General features: G+C 44.9%; 1 protein-coding gene across 2 annotated transcripts in view; it reads left to right on the forward strand.

The window, feature by feature from the left end:
• unc5cb (unc-5 netrin receptor Cb) overlaps positions 1 to 16,945 on the forward strand; it is a 194,898-nt gene that overhangs the window by 87,192 nt on the left and 90,761 nt on the right. For both annotated transcript variants that reach the window (XM_079524910.1, XM_079524909.1), the window contains one exon: positions 9,754 to 9,984. In XM_079524910.1, the coding sequence (XP_079381036.1) occupies positions 9,754 to 9,984 (231 nt within the window). The remainder of the gene's footprint in view (positions 1 to 9,753; positions 9,985 to 16,945) is intronic.

Consider the following 16,945-nt stretch of genomic DNA (forward strand, 5'->3'; position numbering starts at 1 on the left):
TCCTAACTCCTGTTCTCTAACTACAGTATAACATTACTTCTGTATGGGTAAATTGATGGTGATGGAGAGACACAGAGGCAGATAATATACCCAATGTGCATTTCATTAGGGTCGATTTTAAATGCTTATCTTCAGGTCCACTCCCATAGCACAGATGCAGTTTGCTTTCCAGGCGCCTGCCTTAACTGAGGTTGGCTGAATCAATTTGTGGCAGATTCATCTTTCCAATTACATCACTTTCTCTGGCAAAGATAAGGCATGTGTATTGGACTTCTGGAGAATGCAGCGTTTGAATTATTGTTTTTGGTTTATTTGACTCTATGTGGGCTCTTCTCGCTCAGGCTGCACTGCACAATCACATCCTCAGTGTCTGCTGATAACAACAGAGGCTCCTGAGTTTTGACAGGCTGATGTATAGCTGATGCATGAGACTTATTGACTGATGCAAGCTCACAATGCATTTCCAATGGGAGTCACATGGTTTGACACAACATTTGTGTGTTTGTGGGCGGCTGTGGCTCAGGAGGTAGAGCAGGTCGTCCAATGATCCCTGGGTCGGCGGTTCGAATCCCGGCTCCTCCTGTCCACATGTCGAAGTGTCCTTGGGCAAGACACTGAACCCTACATTGCCTCCAATGAGTCGGTCGGTGTAAGCTCGCCACCATTGGTGTGTGAATGTGGGAAGTGAGGACGCTGGCGTCGACTGTTCGCCGCTTCACCTCCCAATGTATGAATGAATGAACCATTGTAAAGCGCTTTGAGCACTTGGAAAAGCGCTATAAAAATGCAATTCATTATTGTATGAGGGGGTGGGGGGCAGTCGAAACACAGCCGAAAGCCATACAACACAAATGTTGTGTCAAACCATGTGACTTCCATTGGAAATGCATTGGGGCAAGATGTAAACAAAACCCTTTCTTTACATCTAGCATGCATCAATGTTGTATGCTAGATCGAAAGGTGTGAGTCAGGCCTTGGGAGAGTATGCGTTGCTAGTTTTCCCCTCCCTCCCCTCATAAAGAATGACAGGAGTCCCTGTAGAATGTAGATGAAATACGAGTGTGTGTGTGTAGCACTTCTCAACACACTGCTCCTGATAGGACAGGACAGGAAAGGGATCACTGGCCTCTAATGCCAATCAATAGCTGATGCAGGGCAGCCATGCAGACAGCATGTGGATGCATTAGTGCAGGGATGCTCAACCTTTTTCATTTCATAGGTCATGGACCCCTATTTGATATTATATTTATCCCTGGGGCCTCAATCTACACTGTAAAATCCTCAGTGTCATTTTAGCTCTGGGACTGTACAAATGGAACAGGTCAGTTTGTACACTCTCGGAGACAGAGTTAGAAATCTGTAAGGGTCCATTTGGTTCCATACTGTATGTACTGTACTCTCTGAGTTACAGAGCGGTAAGGGTCCTTTCATGTATCTGGGGACCCTCTCAAACGGCCCTGGGGGGCCCCCAGACCCCACATTGAGAACCAGAGTTCTGGGAATATAAGACAGGACGGTGGAAGGAGCCATACACTCATTTAGTCTCTCTTGTTTTAGTTGTTTATAGTCGGCCACTAAAGGATTTTGCATTTAAAAGGGAAGTCATCCATATTGATTTGAGCCAGTGGGGTCCACGGGTCTTTACTTAATCCAGTACCACCCGGTATTGACTGGTGAGAGTCTTCACCATTGATTTATGTTCACTCAATATAAGAGGGAGGCGTGCTCCCAGAACATTTATAGGTAGATCTGATTGACAGTCTATTTATCTTGCGTCAATTGACATGACAGCTGAGTGGCCTGTTATTCTGCTTGACCACTCAGGTGTGAACCCCCCCCCCCCACACACACACACACACACACACACACACACACACCCCAACCCCTACTGTGGCATAGCAAAACACTGCTTATTAAAACTCCCAGTTGTCCGTTCCTCCGGCTGACCACTTGTCATCCGACTGTCTGTATCCGGGAGAGAAATGGCCGTGGAGGAGAGTGATTAGAGGAGGGAGTTGAGAGCATTGTGAAGGATGGAGAGGTCAACAGGGGATAAGGGAGGAGAGGAGGATGAGGTATAAAAGAGGGGAGAGAAGAGGGGGGAGATTTATGCCGGTACTCATCCTTGTTCATGCTTGACTCCCCCCTGATGGAAGGGAAACATTGGCCCCGGTGATGCAGTGCTTTCCTCGCCACAATAAATCGGCTCGCATACACAGGAGAGACGGAGCTTATCTTCCACACTGCATGGTGCCCGGAGCCCAGTGTTCGCTACCTGTTACTGCACACACATGTGGAGTTTGGGGACAATATTATTGTATGCAGTCATGCACATTGCAGTCATACAAAAGACAGAAATGTGTAGCCATTGTCTTGTTTAAAAAAAAAATAATAATCATGATTCTGTAATTCATTGTTTTAAATGATGATGTCTGCATTATCATTAAATAAATCTTAAAAAAAAAAGAATTGTATAGCCACATGCTAGACTAGTCACATGATGACACATAATTTGCATTATGTGCAAAAGAGAAGAGGGCTGACTCAGATGGATTCAAGCAATCACATGTATACTGACAAGTGACAATAAGATGTGTTCATTTTACATTACTTAAAAAGTGCCTGGATTGATGTAAGTTAATTTCATGGATCTCTGTCAACAACAGGGTAAACAGTTTAAGGTAGAGTGCTAAGTGCTAACTAAGAAAACAATTATGCGCACAACAATTATGTGCAATTAGGCTTACTTACTTAAGTAAGCTAGTATATGTCGCAGGGACTTGCCAATCCTGCCAAGCAGGGAGGCACTGGGTCCCATTTTTCAGAGTCTTTGGTATCTTCCGGCCAGGGATCGAACCCCGACCTCCCACTGAACTGGTTTCCCCCGCTTTGGTATCTGCTATTACTCAGCTCACCTTGCTCAGTGGCAGCATCCACTGCAACATTATGGGAAAATACCATCAATAGAAACCGTAGCAGACGCAAAGAAAACAATGGAAGCCTAAGCTTAATTGGACAGTTCTTCACGACCTGTTCAATAAGTTCAACACTACACTGTATTATGAAACATTGTGCAGTACAGACAGTTACCCACCCTTTATGACTAATTTATACACACAAAGTTGTATAACAAAGTATTATGGCTTTACTTGGATGTCTGTATGTGTGCGCAACTGTTCGCTCGGGCTGTGTGTGTGTGTGTGTGTGTGTGTGTGTGTGTGTGTGTGTGTGTGTGTGTGTGTGCGTGTGCGTGTGCGTGTGTGCGCGCACGTGTGTGTCTTGACATTGGTGGTGGGCTTTCTTTATTGGCCCAGGGCAGACCTCCTCTTCCTTGCTTATATGTTTGCGTTTATATTTGAACCTGGTGTGTGTGTGTGCACTGTGCACTGTGCACTTTGATCTGGACCTGTCCCTTTGTTATGAGCTTGGTCTGTCTTTGATCTGCTCATGTCCCAGCAGCAGGCGGGCAGACGGGGGTATTGCTTCCCTCAAAATGGAATCCACTCAAACCACCGAGGGAGTAGCTGCTAAGTGGCTACCTTCATTCAATATGACATTTACTGTAAGACAGATTTATACCTCGCTGCGTGCTGGTGCCGCGCACCGAAAACGGGCAATCTACGAGCTCACATGTTGCCGCTTGCGATGTGTTGTGACTCGTGAGCTTGTAGATCTGCTAGTGTATCAAGCCATTTACAGACACTGCCATACAAAAAGGCCTTTTCCTTTCCTCAGATGTATCCTGCTTTTTATCCATGTCCTACAGAACATTCATTAGCATGTTCTGAAAAGACATAATGTGGCTTTGCAAGTTTAATACAACCACAACCACATGCAGTTGAAAACCAACACACCCAGCTGACAGTGGGAACAGATTAATTCATATAATAAGCAATACCCCCCCCCCCCCCCCCCCCCACAAAACACTTTCATAGTTAGTATGTAGTAGAACTGATAATAAATTCAGCTAATATTCAATTTAGGGTCTTAAAATATTCAGTAAGAAGACTTACAGTGTGAATTAGGAAAACTCACCCAAATTACATAGAAAAATACAATTTGAATACATTTGCTGTGAGGACATATTTCATTAAAATTTATGGAGGCAATGTAGAACATTTCAGATTAAAATCAAGCCATAGCGTAGAATTATGAATGCTTGGGAAAATCCATGTTGCATATCAAATACAGGAGGCATAATATGTTCTATTAATGTGCCCATTACAGTGAATTATAATACTAAACGAGAGAGGGGAGAAAACGGTTTCTAAGTACAGTTATTCTAATCCAAGAAGTGTAAAGATACATTATGCAGTATTGTAGAAAATTGTATCAGAATTTGAAGTTTGGCTTTTAGCAGTTTTCCCCAGTGTTCAATAGTATGTCAGTCTCTGAGTCTGCGTGCGCATTGCACACTCATATGAATAGATTTCTGTGTGTTCATATCAACAAATGCAAATTATGCAATTATGGCCAGATTGTTCTTCATATTGTCTTCTCCAGCAAGCAGCGGTACATGGCTGATTGGCTGTATAAATTAGCCATGAATTGACCTCACTAGAGCCGTTTTGTCAGATGTTGGCGCAGCATGGGACTCTCCCCATCCCACCAGAGTCAAAGCACATCAGGAGTCCCCTTCAGATGGACCTCTGGTACCTCTAATGTTCTGTATCTCTTGTTGGAGAGACAGAGGGATCAGGTGTGACTGGTGGCGGTCTCAGTTTCATTTTGCCCTATAGGGTTTTGTTTTTCAATCTTAGGCTGAGTTGAAAGTATCAGTTCATCCAAGTTGATGTATTTGAGTGTGTGCGTGTGTGCGCTCGTGTGTGTACGAGTGAGTATGAGAGAGGGACAGAGAGAGAGAGGGAGCATGTGTTGGTGTGTGAGCGAGCCATTCTTTCATGCCCGTTTCAGATCTCTCAGCCGCACAGTCCAGCAGAGCGAGAGACCCATGAGGGAGAGCGAGATGGAGAGATAGAGAGATTGGAGGGTGAAAGAAGGCTAACACAATCTTTAATGAGTTTCCTTGGCTCCCTTTGCCCGTTTCTGGGTCAGGGTCCCTGCTGTACTGTATGTGTGCCAAAAAAACACAGAGTGTAAAAATGGCCCTTGTAAGGTCCGTCAAGGTTTAAAAGAACACTCAGGGTTTGGCTGTGCGGACTGAGGGCCACGGGGCAGAGCAGAACACAGCCAAGGTCTGTGCCAACTGTGTCAAGGTCTTCAGCAGTGGTTTGCAATCTTTTTCGTATAATCAAGGCCCATTATTTATTCAGCATTTGAGCCACGGACCACCATTTGATGAGATTTAGCCTCTCAGACACAAAACTAACAAATATTTTGTTATTGTTGGATAAGATTTTGTTCACAATTCCATGCTGTATTGATGTGTGGTACCATAGGAGAGATAACAGGTAAATATTGATTGAGATTTTAACATTTGACATTCTCTAATTAGACTTCTTGTAAATGAAGTAATGCTGATGTTTCACAAGACCAATGGACCAACCAATGGACCCATATGGGACCGGGTCCATTTGGTTTCATTTTACGCTCACAAGAGTTAATGACCTAATAAGGGTCCATTTGGTTACTCTCCATCATTTAGCTGGGGACCACCTGGAACCCCCTCAAGGGCCACTGGTCGTCCCCGGACCACTGGTTTGAAACCATTGCTCTACTGGACTTCTCCATAGAAGAGTCCACCACTACACACACTATACTGGTTATTAAGCTCTTTAATGCTGAGGAACCTATTAAGCATTTTACCAGCAAAATAAAATGATTGGGGTCGTATCTGATACATCCGTGACCGCGGAGAGCAAAGGTCCGTTTCTCAGTGGATTTATCATCTATGAAGGTTAAATAACAAATTGAGCCCCCATGTACCTCGCAAAAATGCGGGGAAAATTCACGAGAGCCCCAAATCCATATGGCCACCATCAACAACCTGTTAAGGCACAATAAGGCAAAATTAGTAAATTACCTAAAATTCATTCTGCTTTAAGTAGCATGTCAGACTAGGGGGTTTTCATAATTCTGAATCCATTCCAAGCATACGTTTTGCACAAAAAACGGCCATAGACGGCATGACAAATGTGATGATGTCAGCACATTAAGAGCACATTTGGGCACAAGGAGTGTTTTTTGTGCAAAACTAATGCTTGGAATGGATTAAGAATCATGAAAACCCCCTAGTTTGACATGTCACATGCTACTTAAAAAGTATAATGAATTTTAGGTAATTTTGCCTTATTGTGCCTTAACAGGTTGTTGATGGTGGCCATACTACTCAGCATTCTGTTGTAGCTGCATCGTTCCGGCTTGCATGTGCTTACGCACGCACGCACGCACGCACGCACGCACGCACGCACGCACGCACGCACGCACGCACGCACGCACGCACGCACGCACGCACGCATACACACACGCATACACACACACACATACACACATACACACACATACACACACACACACACACGCACTATTGAGGAAGGTTGGTGACTCACTAAAAGTCATAGGTGACTACAGGCTTTACTGCTTCTACTCAATTAGTGGCAGATTAGGACCTGAGGAATGAGATGATTGATTTATAAACTATAATGTTGATGAAAAGCAGAAAATGTGCAAACATGTATGCACGCACGCATGCATGCAACACGCACATGCGCGCACAAACGCACACAAAGCCTTTAGTCGTTCCCAGCACATGTGTACCGGTGTATGGAGCATTGCAGATGTGTACCGGTGTATGGAGCATTGCAGATGTGTACCGGTGTATGGAGCATTGCAGATGTGTACCGGTGTATGGAGCATTGCAGATGTGTACCGGTGTATGGAGCATTGCAGATGTGTACCGGTGTATGGAGCATTGCAGATGTGTACCGGTGTATGGAGCATTGCAGATGTGTACCGGTGTATGGAGCATTGCAGATGTGTACCGGTGTATGGAGCATTGCAGATGTGTACCGGTGTATGGAGCATTGCAGATGTGTACCGGTGTATGGAGCATTGCAGCACTTCAGGTAGAAAGTCCTACAGTCATACAGTCACGATCCTAATAGTTCAATCCGCGCAGTTTATTTAACCGACCCTAACTCTTACATGCTCAGCTCTTGTTGTATCATGAGAGGTTCATATGTCTTCCATCATGACCACGTAATAATAACTGTCTACCTCTGTACTGTTTGTAAGCTGTTAATAAGCAATCAATCAATCAATCAATCAATCAATCAATCAATCAATCATTCAATCAGCCTCTGCTTTGCACAGATTGTTCTGGAGCATCACAGGAGCAGATCCTCACCACCAACTACAGTACAGTGCAATATCATTGCAATAAAAAAGTTTCATCTAGAAAAAAAAAGTGTGCTGACTGACTGAAACAGTGAAAGTGAGACTATAGGTATACCGGCGAGATTAGCTCTGGTCATTTTCTGCCCCCGACCCCCCCACCCCCCCTCCCTCCCCTCGCATCAACCTTTTTATTTCCCAGCAATCCACTTCAATCTGTGGTACAGTAGCTAGGGCTGGAGGGAGAGATAGCATTAGAGAGAGATGTCATGTGTGGGATATCCTGCAAGCCAAAGACATTATTTACTGCGCTCCCACAGTGTCTAGGAGACGAGCCCTGTCAGACAGCCAGGCTCCAGCTAGTGTCTCCACGCCAGGGAGGGACATGGAGGAATTACTGATGGGCTGATAAATGGCTTTTGTTATCGGAACACTTTACCTCACTACAGTACGTCTGTCTTCTCTCTCTCTCTCTCTCTCTCTCTCTCTCTCTCTCTCTCTCTCTCTCTCTCCACGTCTCTCTCTCTCTCTCTCTCTCTCTCTCTCTCTCTCTCTCTCTCTCTCTCTCTCTCTCTCTCTCTCTCTCTCTCTCTCTCTCTCTCTCTCTACGTCTCTCTTGTGCTATCTGTTTTCCAGTCTCTGCACTCTGGTCTCGGTTTCTGTCTCTCCCTGCCCATCTGTCCGTCGTCCGTCAGTCTGTCTGTCTGTCACGATCTGTCCCTCTTTCGCTCTCTTTATCGCGTCTCTCTCTCTATCGTCTCTCTCTCTATCATGTCTCTGTCTTGCGTGTCTCTGTCTTTCTTGTCTCTTTCTGTATTGTGTCTCCTTCTCTATCGTATCTTTTTCTCTATTTGGTTCCATCTTTCCCGTCCTTCATGTCTTTTTCGTTATTATTTCTCTTTATCTATAGTGTGTCTATATCTTGTCTCTACAATATTGTGTCTCTTTCTCTATCGTGTCTGTTTGTTTATTGTGTCTCTCTTTATCGTATCTCTATAATTGATTTTTTGTCTCTTTCATTATCGTGTCCCTTTATCTACTGTGTCTCTTTCTGCAATGTGTCTCTTCATCTTCATCTCTTCGTCTGTCTCTTTATCTCCCCCCCCCCCCCCCCCCTCTTGCTTCAGCCGCCTATCTCTGGCTCTGTGACTTCTGGGTTCTTTCTTTCGCACCGGTGAATAATTGATGTCTACCGGTTGGTTCCATGGTAAGAATAGAACAGTTGTGGAGGTGACAAATGGGGTGGAGAATGGGCCCTCATCCTTCTCTCTTCAAAGAGAGTAAGAAAGTCAGCTGAGCCCGCTTGTGGGTGTGTGTATATGCCTGCGTGCGTGCGTGCGTGTGTGCGTGCGTGCGTGCGTGCGTGCGTGCGTGCGTGCGTGCGTGCGTGCGTGCGTGTGTGTGTATTGGCAAGAACATGCATACTGTATGTGTGTGATTTAAGACAGGGAGATGAAAGCGAGTTGTAATTACAGGGAAGCGTATCTCTCTGCACTGCAAAACCCACAGCGCAAATGTCACTCAGAGTGTAACGATAGATCTTTGCGGGTCCATTTTGACACCTTCAGAGTTAAATGAATGCTCCTCTGGATTTGACTGTGTAGTGTACTGCAGAAGTATCTGAGGAATGGGCCACAAACTGGGCCAAAAGCCTGAGGTCATTAGAGCTACTGTGTGTGTGTGTGTGTGTGTGTGTGTGTGTGTGTGTGTGTGTGTGTGTGTGTGTGTGTGTGTGTGTGTGTGTGTGTGTGTGTGTGTGTGTGTGTGTGTGTGTGTGTGTGTGGTGTGAAGAGAGAGACATCAGCTTATAACCTCAGCTCCATGGAGCCAACCTCTGAACTCTGGTTCTCATTATTCGCTCCCCCCCCCCCCCCCCCCCCTCTCTCTACCCCCCCCCCCCCCCCCCCCCCCCCTGTCTCAGCAGTAGCTGGCTGTGGTTAGACCATCTCTGTAAACCCACCCTGCCTTCCTTGCTGGCTGAGAGCAATCCCAGACTTCCCTGAGCTCTAAAATACACTTGTGTAAACATTCCAACATATCAAATGATAGGGATGTCACAGTGTGCAATGTGAAATTGGTTTTAATTCTCCGTCCTCCTGTCTCACCCCACCCTCCCTTTTCGGCCAAGCCCCCGGAGCGGCTGGCCAACGTTGAAGCCGCCAATCTCTGCTGGCCAAAGCTGGAACTCCAGGCGGGTGTTTTTTGCCCGTGCATGTAGCACGAGTAAACCCAGCACAGCTGGGGTTTAATTAACACAGAGCGCTCGTTTGGCACTTCTGCATTTTGAAGTGAAGCGTTCTTCCTGGTCCTTCAAACGCCACTGAGCAACTTCCATTGAAATTAATAGTGGGGGCTTTCCGCTCTCTAGCTAATATATAACTCTATGCTTTCGGCCCGTCTCCTTCTTCCTCTCTATGCCACCATCTTGTCCCTTAACGTTCTCTCTCTCTCTTCCTACAGTGGAAGATGACTTCAGGGGACTAGGCGAGCTGCCAGAGATCTTCCCCTCGGACCCCCCGGAGCCCCTACCAGTGTTCCTGATGGAACCGGAGGAGGCGTACATCGTGAAGAACAAGCCGGTCAACCTGTACTGCAAGGCCACGCCCGCCACTCAGATCTACTTCAAGTGCAACAGCGAGTGGGTCCATCAGAAGGAGCACACCGTGGAGGAGAGAGTGGACGAGAACTCAGGTATGGGACACAGCCGAGCCTGCCGCAAAGGTGTTCACTTTACATCTGTATATGCTGTGTTGACCCAGTACAGTCGTTCCCAAGCTTTTCAGGGCGAGACCCAAAAGAGCGATTAGACGTTTGCCCCGGGATCCAAACTGGTAAAATAGCAGATCTACAAGCTCGCAACGCATCGCTTCGCGCCACGTTGTGAGCTTGTAGATATTTTCACTACTTCTTAACTATTTATTATTTTTTTATTCATGGCATTTCTGTTTGTTTGTTTGTTTAAAAAAATAATTCATCTACACAGTGTTTAACCACTTGAACCCTAGCATCCCTATTCTTTTGGGGAGATATTGTCAAAAATGGATGATCTACAACGCGTTGCAACGCATTGTCAGCTTGTAATTTGGCTATTTTTAGAGAACAGATTTGGTGTTGAGGGGAATAAGTGTACCAAGTAGGCCTACAGAGCAAACTCACGTCAGGTTCACGAAGTATAGAGGGTTTAAGTGGTTAAATCCTCTTTGTCAATTAGATATGATCTGCCATACGGCAAAACAATGGACAGATCTACATTGTTGTATAGTTTATCTAGTGTAGTTAGTTTTCTAGTTAACCTTTCTTTTTGGGTGTTTGCAACGTGACAACTTTCCACTCGACCAACGGTGGAAGCTCATTGAAATACATTGAAAAAAGTGCAAAGCAGATCCCAGTGTGAACAGACACTTATTCAGAAACCCAAATGTAAAAAAGGAGGGAAAAAAAGTGAAATTGAAAAACAGCATGCACGCACGGACACACACACACACACACACACACACACACACACACACACACACACACACACACACACGTGCGCGCTACTATACCTACATTTATACCTGTATATTTCTAGCTGAGTCTATGGTTTAGCATTTTTCCTTTTCCCCTGTAAGGACACTTCGGTGGGACTGTCCTTTGAAAAAAATAAAAAAAATAAAGAAATCAACATAGAAAACACACGCATACACACACACACACACACACACACGTGCGCGCTACTATACATTTATACCTGTATATTTCTAGCTGAGTCTATGGTTTAGCATTTTTCCTTTTCCCTTGTAAGGACACTTCGGTGGGACTGTCCCCTATCCTTTGAAAAAATAAATAAAATCATGAATTATTCAGGAAGGAATTTTGTCTAAACTGTGCCACTACTCAGAAAAAAACACATATGCTATTGTAATGAGGATAAAAAAGATTCATTTCATACTTGACAGACTAGAAAAGTGTGCGCCTCTGAGCGCAGGTGTCTGCCAGGCCGCGTTGCCTGCAAACTTTGGAAGGCAGTCATAGCCAATTGGAATGGAACCTGAAACATCTGACTGATACATCCAATTGGAATGGAACCTGAAACATCTGACTGATACATCCAATTGGAATGGAACCTGAAACATCTGACTGATACATCCAATTGGAATGGAACCTGAAACATCTGACTGATACATCCAATTGGAATGGAACCTGAAACATCTGACTGATACATCCAATTGGAATGGAACCTGAAACATCTGACTGATACATCTTGAGCACATGACTACAGAGATAATGTGTAACTATTCCGGCCTAGAATGAGAATGCCTGGAAAGATTGATTTTAAGACAAACAAAACAAGACGAATCAAGACGTGTGTGTGTGACTGTGTGTGTGTGTGCGTGCGTGCGTGTGTGCGTGCGTGTGTGCGCGCGCGCAGTGTTTATCGTTGCAGTAACAATATGTTGACTCATCAATACTGATCAATTAGAAAATACTCAGTTTGAGGTTGAAAGAATTTCAAACAAAGTTTTACTTTGAAAGTATAAAATAAAGCTCAAGTGGTTAAGAGAAGGGAAGGATTTAGTTGTGTGTGTGTGTGTGTGTGTGTGTGTGTGTGTGTGTGTGTGTGTGTGTGTGTGTGTGTGTGTGTGTGTGTGTGTGTGTGTGTGTGTGTGTGTGTGTGTGTGTGTGTGTGTGTGTGTGTGTGTGTGTGTGTGTGTGTGTGTGTGTTGGAGTCTGACTTTGAACAAGAGGAGAGGCCATGAGATAGCAGCTGCCCTGAGCCTGCATATCAGAAGGATGTGATCAACATAGAAAATACACGCGCATGCACACACACACACACACACACACACACACACAGCTACACCCAGAGGCAACTTATTCATGCATGTATGCATGGGCAACCCATGTGGGTGTGTATCTGCTCTCACATGCACTCTACACACACCCACACAAGACACAAGTATGTCCACACATGCCTGTTGTGTACACACACACACACACACACACACACACACACACACACACACACACACACACACACACACACACACACACACACACACATCGATACCACAACAGTAGAGGGCCTGCAGGCTGTGTGATCTCTGCCCAATCAAGTCCTCTCTAATTTCCCCAGATTGACAGAAAAATAACCCAGATACTAACTGTAGTATTGACTGTAGTATTGACCAGGCAGCCTGGTCAATACTACAGTGAGTACAGCTGCAGGTAATGTGATAGTAATACACCGCAAAAACTCCAGCAGCGTTCTTTTAACTCTTACAGTGTAGAAAATGCACCGTAAGGGTTGGGATAACACTCTTCACTCTTCTGTTCCCACTTTTCACCTTGGGAGAGAACGTTACACAAGAGGTTATGATAGATTGTGAGGTCTGAGATGGACAGCAGAGTCTGTGTGATGAGAGAGTGGAGTGGTGTGTTAGAGACACAGAGGCAGACAGACGAAGATAAAGACATACAGACAGACAGAGAGACAAGTCCCAGGGGAGATAAAGTGAGACAGACACGGAGAGACAGACAGTGGGATAGGAATAGAGAGACAGACAGACAGACCGTCACAGAGGATGAGAGAGTGAGAGAGAGAGAGGCTGACATACTGTGCGGTGAGGATAGACAGGGGGAGATAAACAGAGTTTCCGTGAGCTGTGTTTTACTTTAGGTGAGACACTCTCATGAGACCTCATCCAATCAGAGTGAATATGTGACTGTCTTTACTCAAATAGATTGACTTGATTGGTTGACTTTGGTGGAAACAAGAAGAAAGACACATATTATACCAGTAAGACGCCCTGAGGGCGAGAAGCGAATTCGCCCTAAAGAGCGAGGTCGTGCTGAAACAACAGAGCTTCTTAATACAGTTGGGAAGCAGGAGTTAAACTATTAATCTGGTGTCAGTGAGGTCAGATAGAGTTGCTGGCCGGCTCCATATATGCAGATCTAGTATCTCAAACCATGTATCCAGGGTTTGATGAGGTCAGTGGCGTGATCTTCATATAGATCCAGGTGATGGTAGTCAGCTCCACAAATTAGAGATCCATGTGTTGTTCCAACTTGGTTCATTAACTTCATTTGCAAGTGTTACTCGGGTCGCGGCAACCACACTGGTTATCATGAGACTGTCACAATATGGCCATATATTGACATTCCCATGTATTTCTCCTGTTTTTCATTGACCAAAAAATGCACAATGAAAAACAGGTATGGCCACTTTTGGCCAGGGTTCATGGCCATATATAGCGTGTATTGAGTGTAGAGGGTTTGATGATGTCAGATCAACATCGTTGTGATCTTCATATATGGAGACAGCCATTATATGGAGCGTGTCACGAGGCATGATGTCACAAGGCGTGATGGACTGACAACAGTATACATGTACACTATAATATGGAGATATACGGGTGATCAGGTCCAGAGCCCGGGCAGAGGCTTTTGTGCTGGTTCTGGACAACCGGATATCCGACGGACTCGACACCGGGCACTGCACTCCCTGTGGGGGTGTAGAACGCGTGTGTCGAATTTGACAGTCGGTGGGGCGAACGGTTCTCGAGTTACGCGGATTACAGATGTACACACGTATGTACCGTACTGAGAGACTTGGTGCATTAATAGATGGATTATACCAGCTTGTGCCAAGCTAAAACCCTTGAAAACTACTGTCATGACTCTTGCGTCTTATTAAAATTACACACACATGATGTTGGATTGTTTGTGCCTGTAAGAGTGCATGAATGTCACCCTTTTGTCTGCTTTCTTTCGTTCTTCTCCCTTGCTTTAGTTTGCATGATAAACATATTGAACATGGAGTTCCGTGTTTTATATGTGTCTATGCCACATAAAAGCTAACCTGACTCCGCCAGATGGGGCATCAGAGAGTACACTGGGTGGCCTGGCCTGGCCAATCAGCAGCAGCTAGAGGCTGGATAGCTGCTGCTGATTGGCCAGGCCGTTTTGTGGCCGGGCATCAAGTCTGCCTGAGAGTTCCCAGATGGGAGCAGGAGGGGGGAACCCAGTGTACTCTCTGCTGCCCCATCTGGCGGAGTCAGGTTACATGAAAGCATAATTTTAACACTTTCTACTACACAAAAAAAATCTTCCTCCTAGTATAATCATAGTAACGTGATGATCATGTTTTGGGGGATGATCACGTCACTTTACAAGCTTGCCAGGGGTGTAGAGTAATGTGTGCCTGTGTCTACTATAAATTAGTGGTCGGTAAGTTAGCAAGTGCTGAACTCTGTGACCGGAGGTCTTACGCTCGTATGGGAAGTTTGCGTATGGGAAGGCATTGCAGACTCCCTATTGGCTTAAAAAAAAATCACTAATTGCGCAGTGACTGAATATAGACCAGCTTGCTTCACAAGCTGGTAAAAGTGCATGAGAGTTGACTATCCTTGACAAGTGCTGTCATTATACATTTATATTTCATCTAATAAGCCATTTAATGTCAGCTCCTTGTGGAAATAAAAGGCAATCAGGTGTGTCTGTAACTATTATTCTCAACTTCTATACTGATTATCCTCAACTTCAATTATATTAGACCTTTTTGATACAAACTGAGATCTGCTTTGCTTATAATTGTGGCAAATCTCCAACACACCTCTAAGGTCCCTACAGTCCTGTGGCGTATTTCTGAATTTTTGCAGAGTTTTTACACCGTTTTTTTTTTTCCAAAACGGAAGCAGTCTGCAAGGACCTTTAGCCGTAGTTTTGAAATGTGAGTGTAAAGTGAAAATGATAGAAAGGCAGAGAACAAATTGTCTTATATGTAATTTGTCTATAAAGGGCCTTTCCTTTTTCTTTTTGTACAATGTACAAAAGAGGGGCGGCTGTGGCTCAGGAGGTAGAGCACTACCTAGTGTCCTTGGGCAAGAGCCCCACATTGCCTCCAGTGGTTGGCGCCATTGGTGTGTGAATGTGGGAAGTGAGGACTGTTGGACCTTTGTAAAGCGCTTTGAGTAGGCACGTAGTGCATAGAAAAGCGCTATAAAAATGCAATCCATTAGTATAGTGTTGAAAATATTTTTCATTTTCTACTATCTCCAGTGAAAAGTCAGTATCTGCTAGCCTGCCGTCATCTGAACTATATTAGTACACTATTTGCCCCCTAGTGTTGTGTTTGCGGTACTTTCATTGATCTGTGCAAACTGGCAGAGAGTTAATTATAAGTGGACGCAGTAGTGTAATATACACCAGAGATGGCTCGTCACTCTGCCTGAGTTATGGCTGAGGAGATCAAAGCAGAGTCCTCTTCCTCTGGCCTGGTAATCAGGGCACTTACCCCAGCCCTCCTTCTCCACCTCCCCATGACTCCTGGCCCTTCGGCCTGCCTGGCACAGATCAATAAACCCAGATAACGCTAGCGCTAAGGAGCTAGCCCGAGATCGCGCTAATGATCACATTAATAATGAATCATCTGCAATGAGGCGCCCCAGCCGGCCAGTCCTAAACTAGCCACCTATTAATGGGACATATTGTAGAATCATTTCTACTGCTAATGGCCACTCGGAGAGGGGCTGTGAAGTGGTCCCTCATCGCTGGCCCTAACACAGTGATTCTCAACCGTTTTAATTTCAAGGAACTTCCAGTTTGATATGCATTGAGTCCATAGACGCCCACTTGATGTGATTTCTATCTCTGGGACCCCAGTTTACACAGTGAAATCCTCAGGCTTAATTTAATTCTGAGAGCACGCACATGGAACCAAATGGGTTTGGTTTGGCACATGGAACCAAATGGGTTTGGTTTGGCACATGGAACCAAATGGGTTTGGTTTGGCACATGGAACCAAATGGGTTTGGTTTGGCACATGGAACCAAATGGATTTGGTTTGGCACATGGACCCACATGGGTTTGGTTTGGCACATGGAACCAAATGGGTTTGGTTTGGCACATGGTACCAAATGGGTTTGGTTTGGCACATGGAACCAAATGGCCATCATGGGTTCATTTGGTTCCGTGTGTATACTCTCTGAACCTCGATCCCTCAAGGACCCCTGGGTGTCCCCAGACCCCAAGTTGAAAACCAGTGACCTAAAACATTCTCTTGCCTTGAATACCTCGTGATTTCAGCCTGGGTGGAATTTCAGTCCCTCCACTTGTTTTTTTCTTTTTTAAACGATTGTCATCGTTGCAACACTACGCGCTACCTGTATGTAGTTAGAGCAGCTAGCTGAGCAAACATATGATGTCATACTAGGATGAGGTCAGAGCACTTACATCAGAGCTCCGCTCCGCTTGCTAAACTAATCTCTGCACCCACCTTCTGATCTAAGCAGGATACGTGGAATTAAGTCCTCAATCCCCCCCGCCGCCCCCCTACATAATGTCCATGAAGTCATGAATGACTTTAAGACTTACGGTAATTCGGGTGCTTTCATTATTAAATTGCATTGCTTTCATGACAAAATCTAGGTACTTTCGACGTATCGCTTTGATGTTTGATGTCAAAGGATAAATACAGACATTTACCTGCCGTTGCTATTTTGGGCATGTCATTGTAGGCAAACATGTATTTATTTATTTTTTGCAAACAATGTCCAGAATTTTTCAAAAACCGATCTACAAGCTGTCAACATGTCGCGATGCAGCATATTTGTATTTGTACATTTTGTATTTTTGTAGCTCAGCTAATTTCACTATTCGTCGTATACAG

Source organism: Electrona antarctica (assembly GCF_951216825.1).
Source record: "Electrona antarctica genome assembly, chromosome: 16".
NCBI lineage: Eukaryota > Metazoa > Chordata > Actinopteri > Myctophiformes > Myctophidae > Electrona > Electrona antarctica.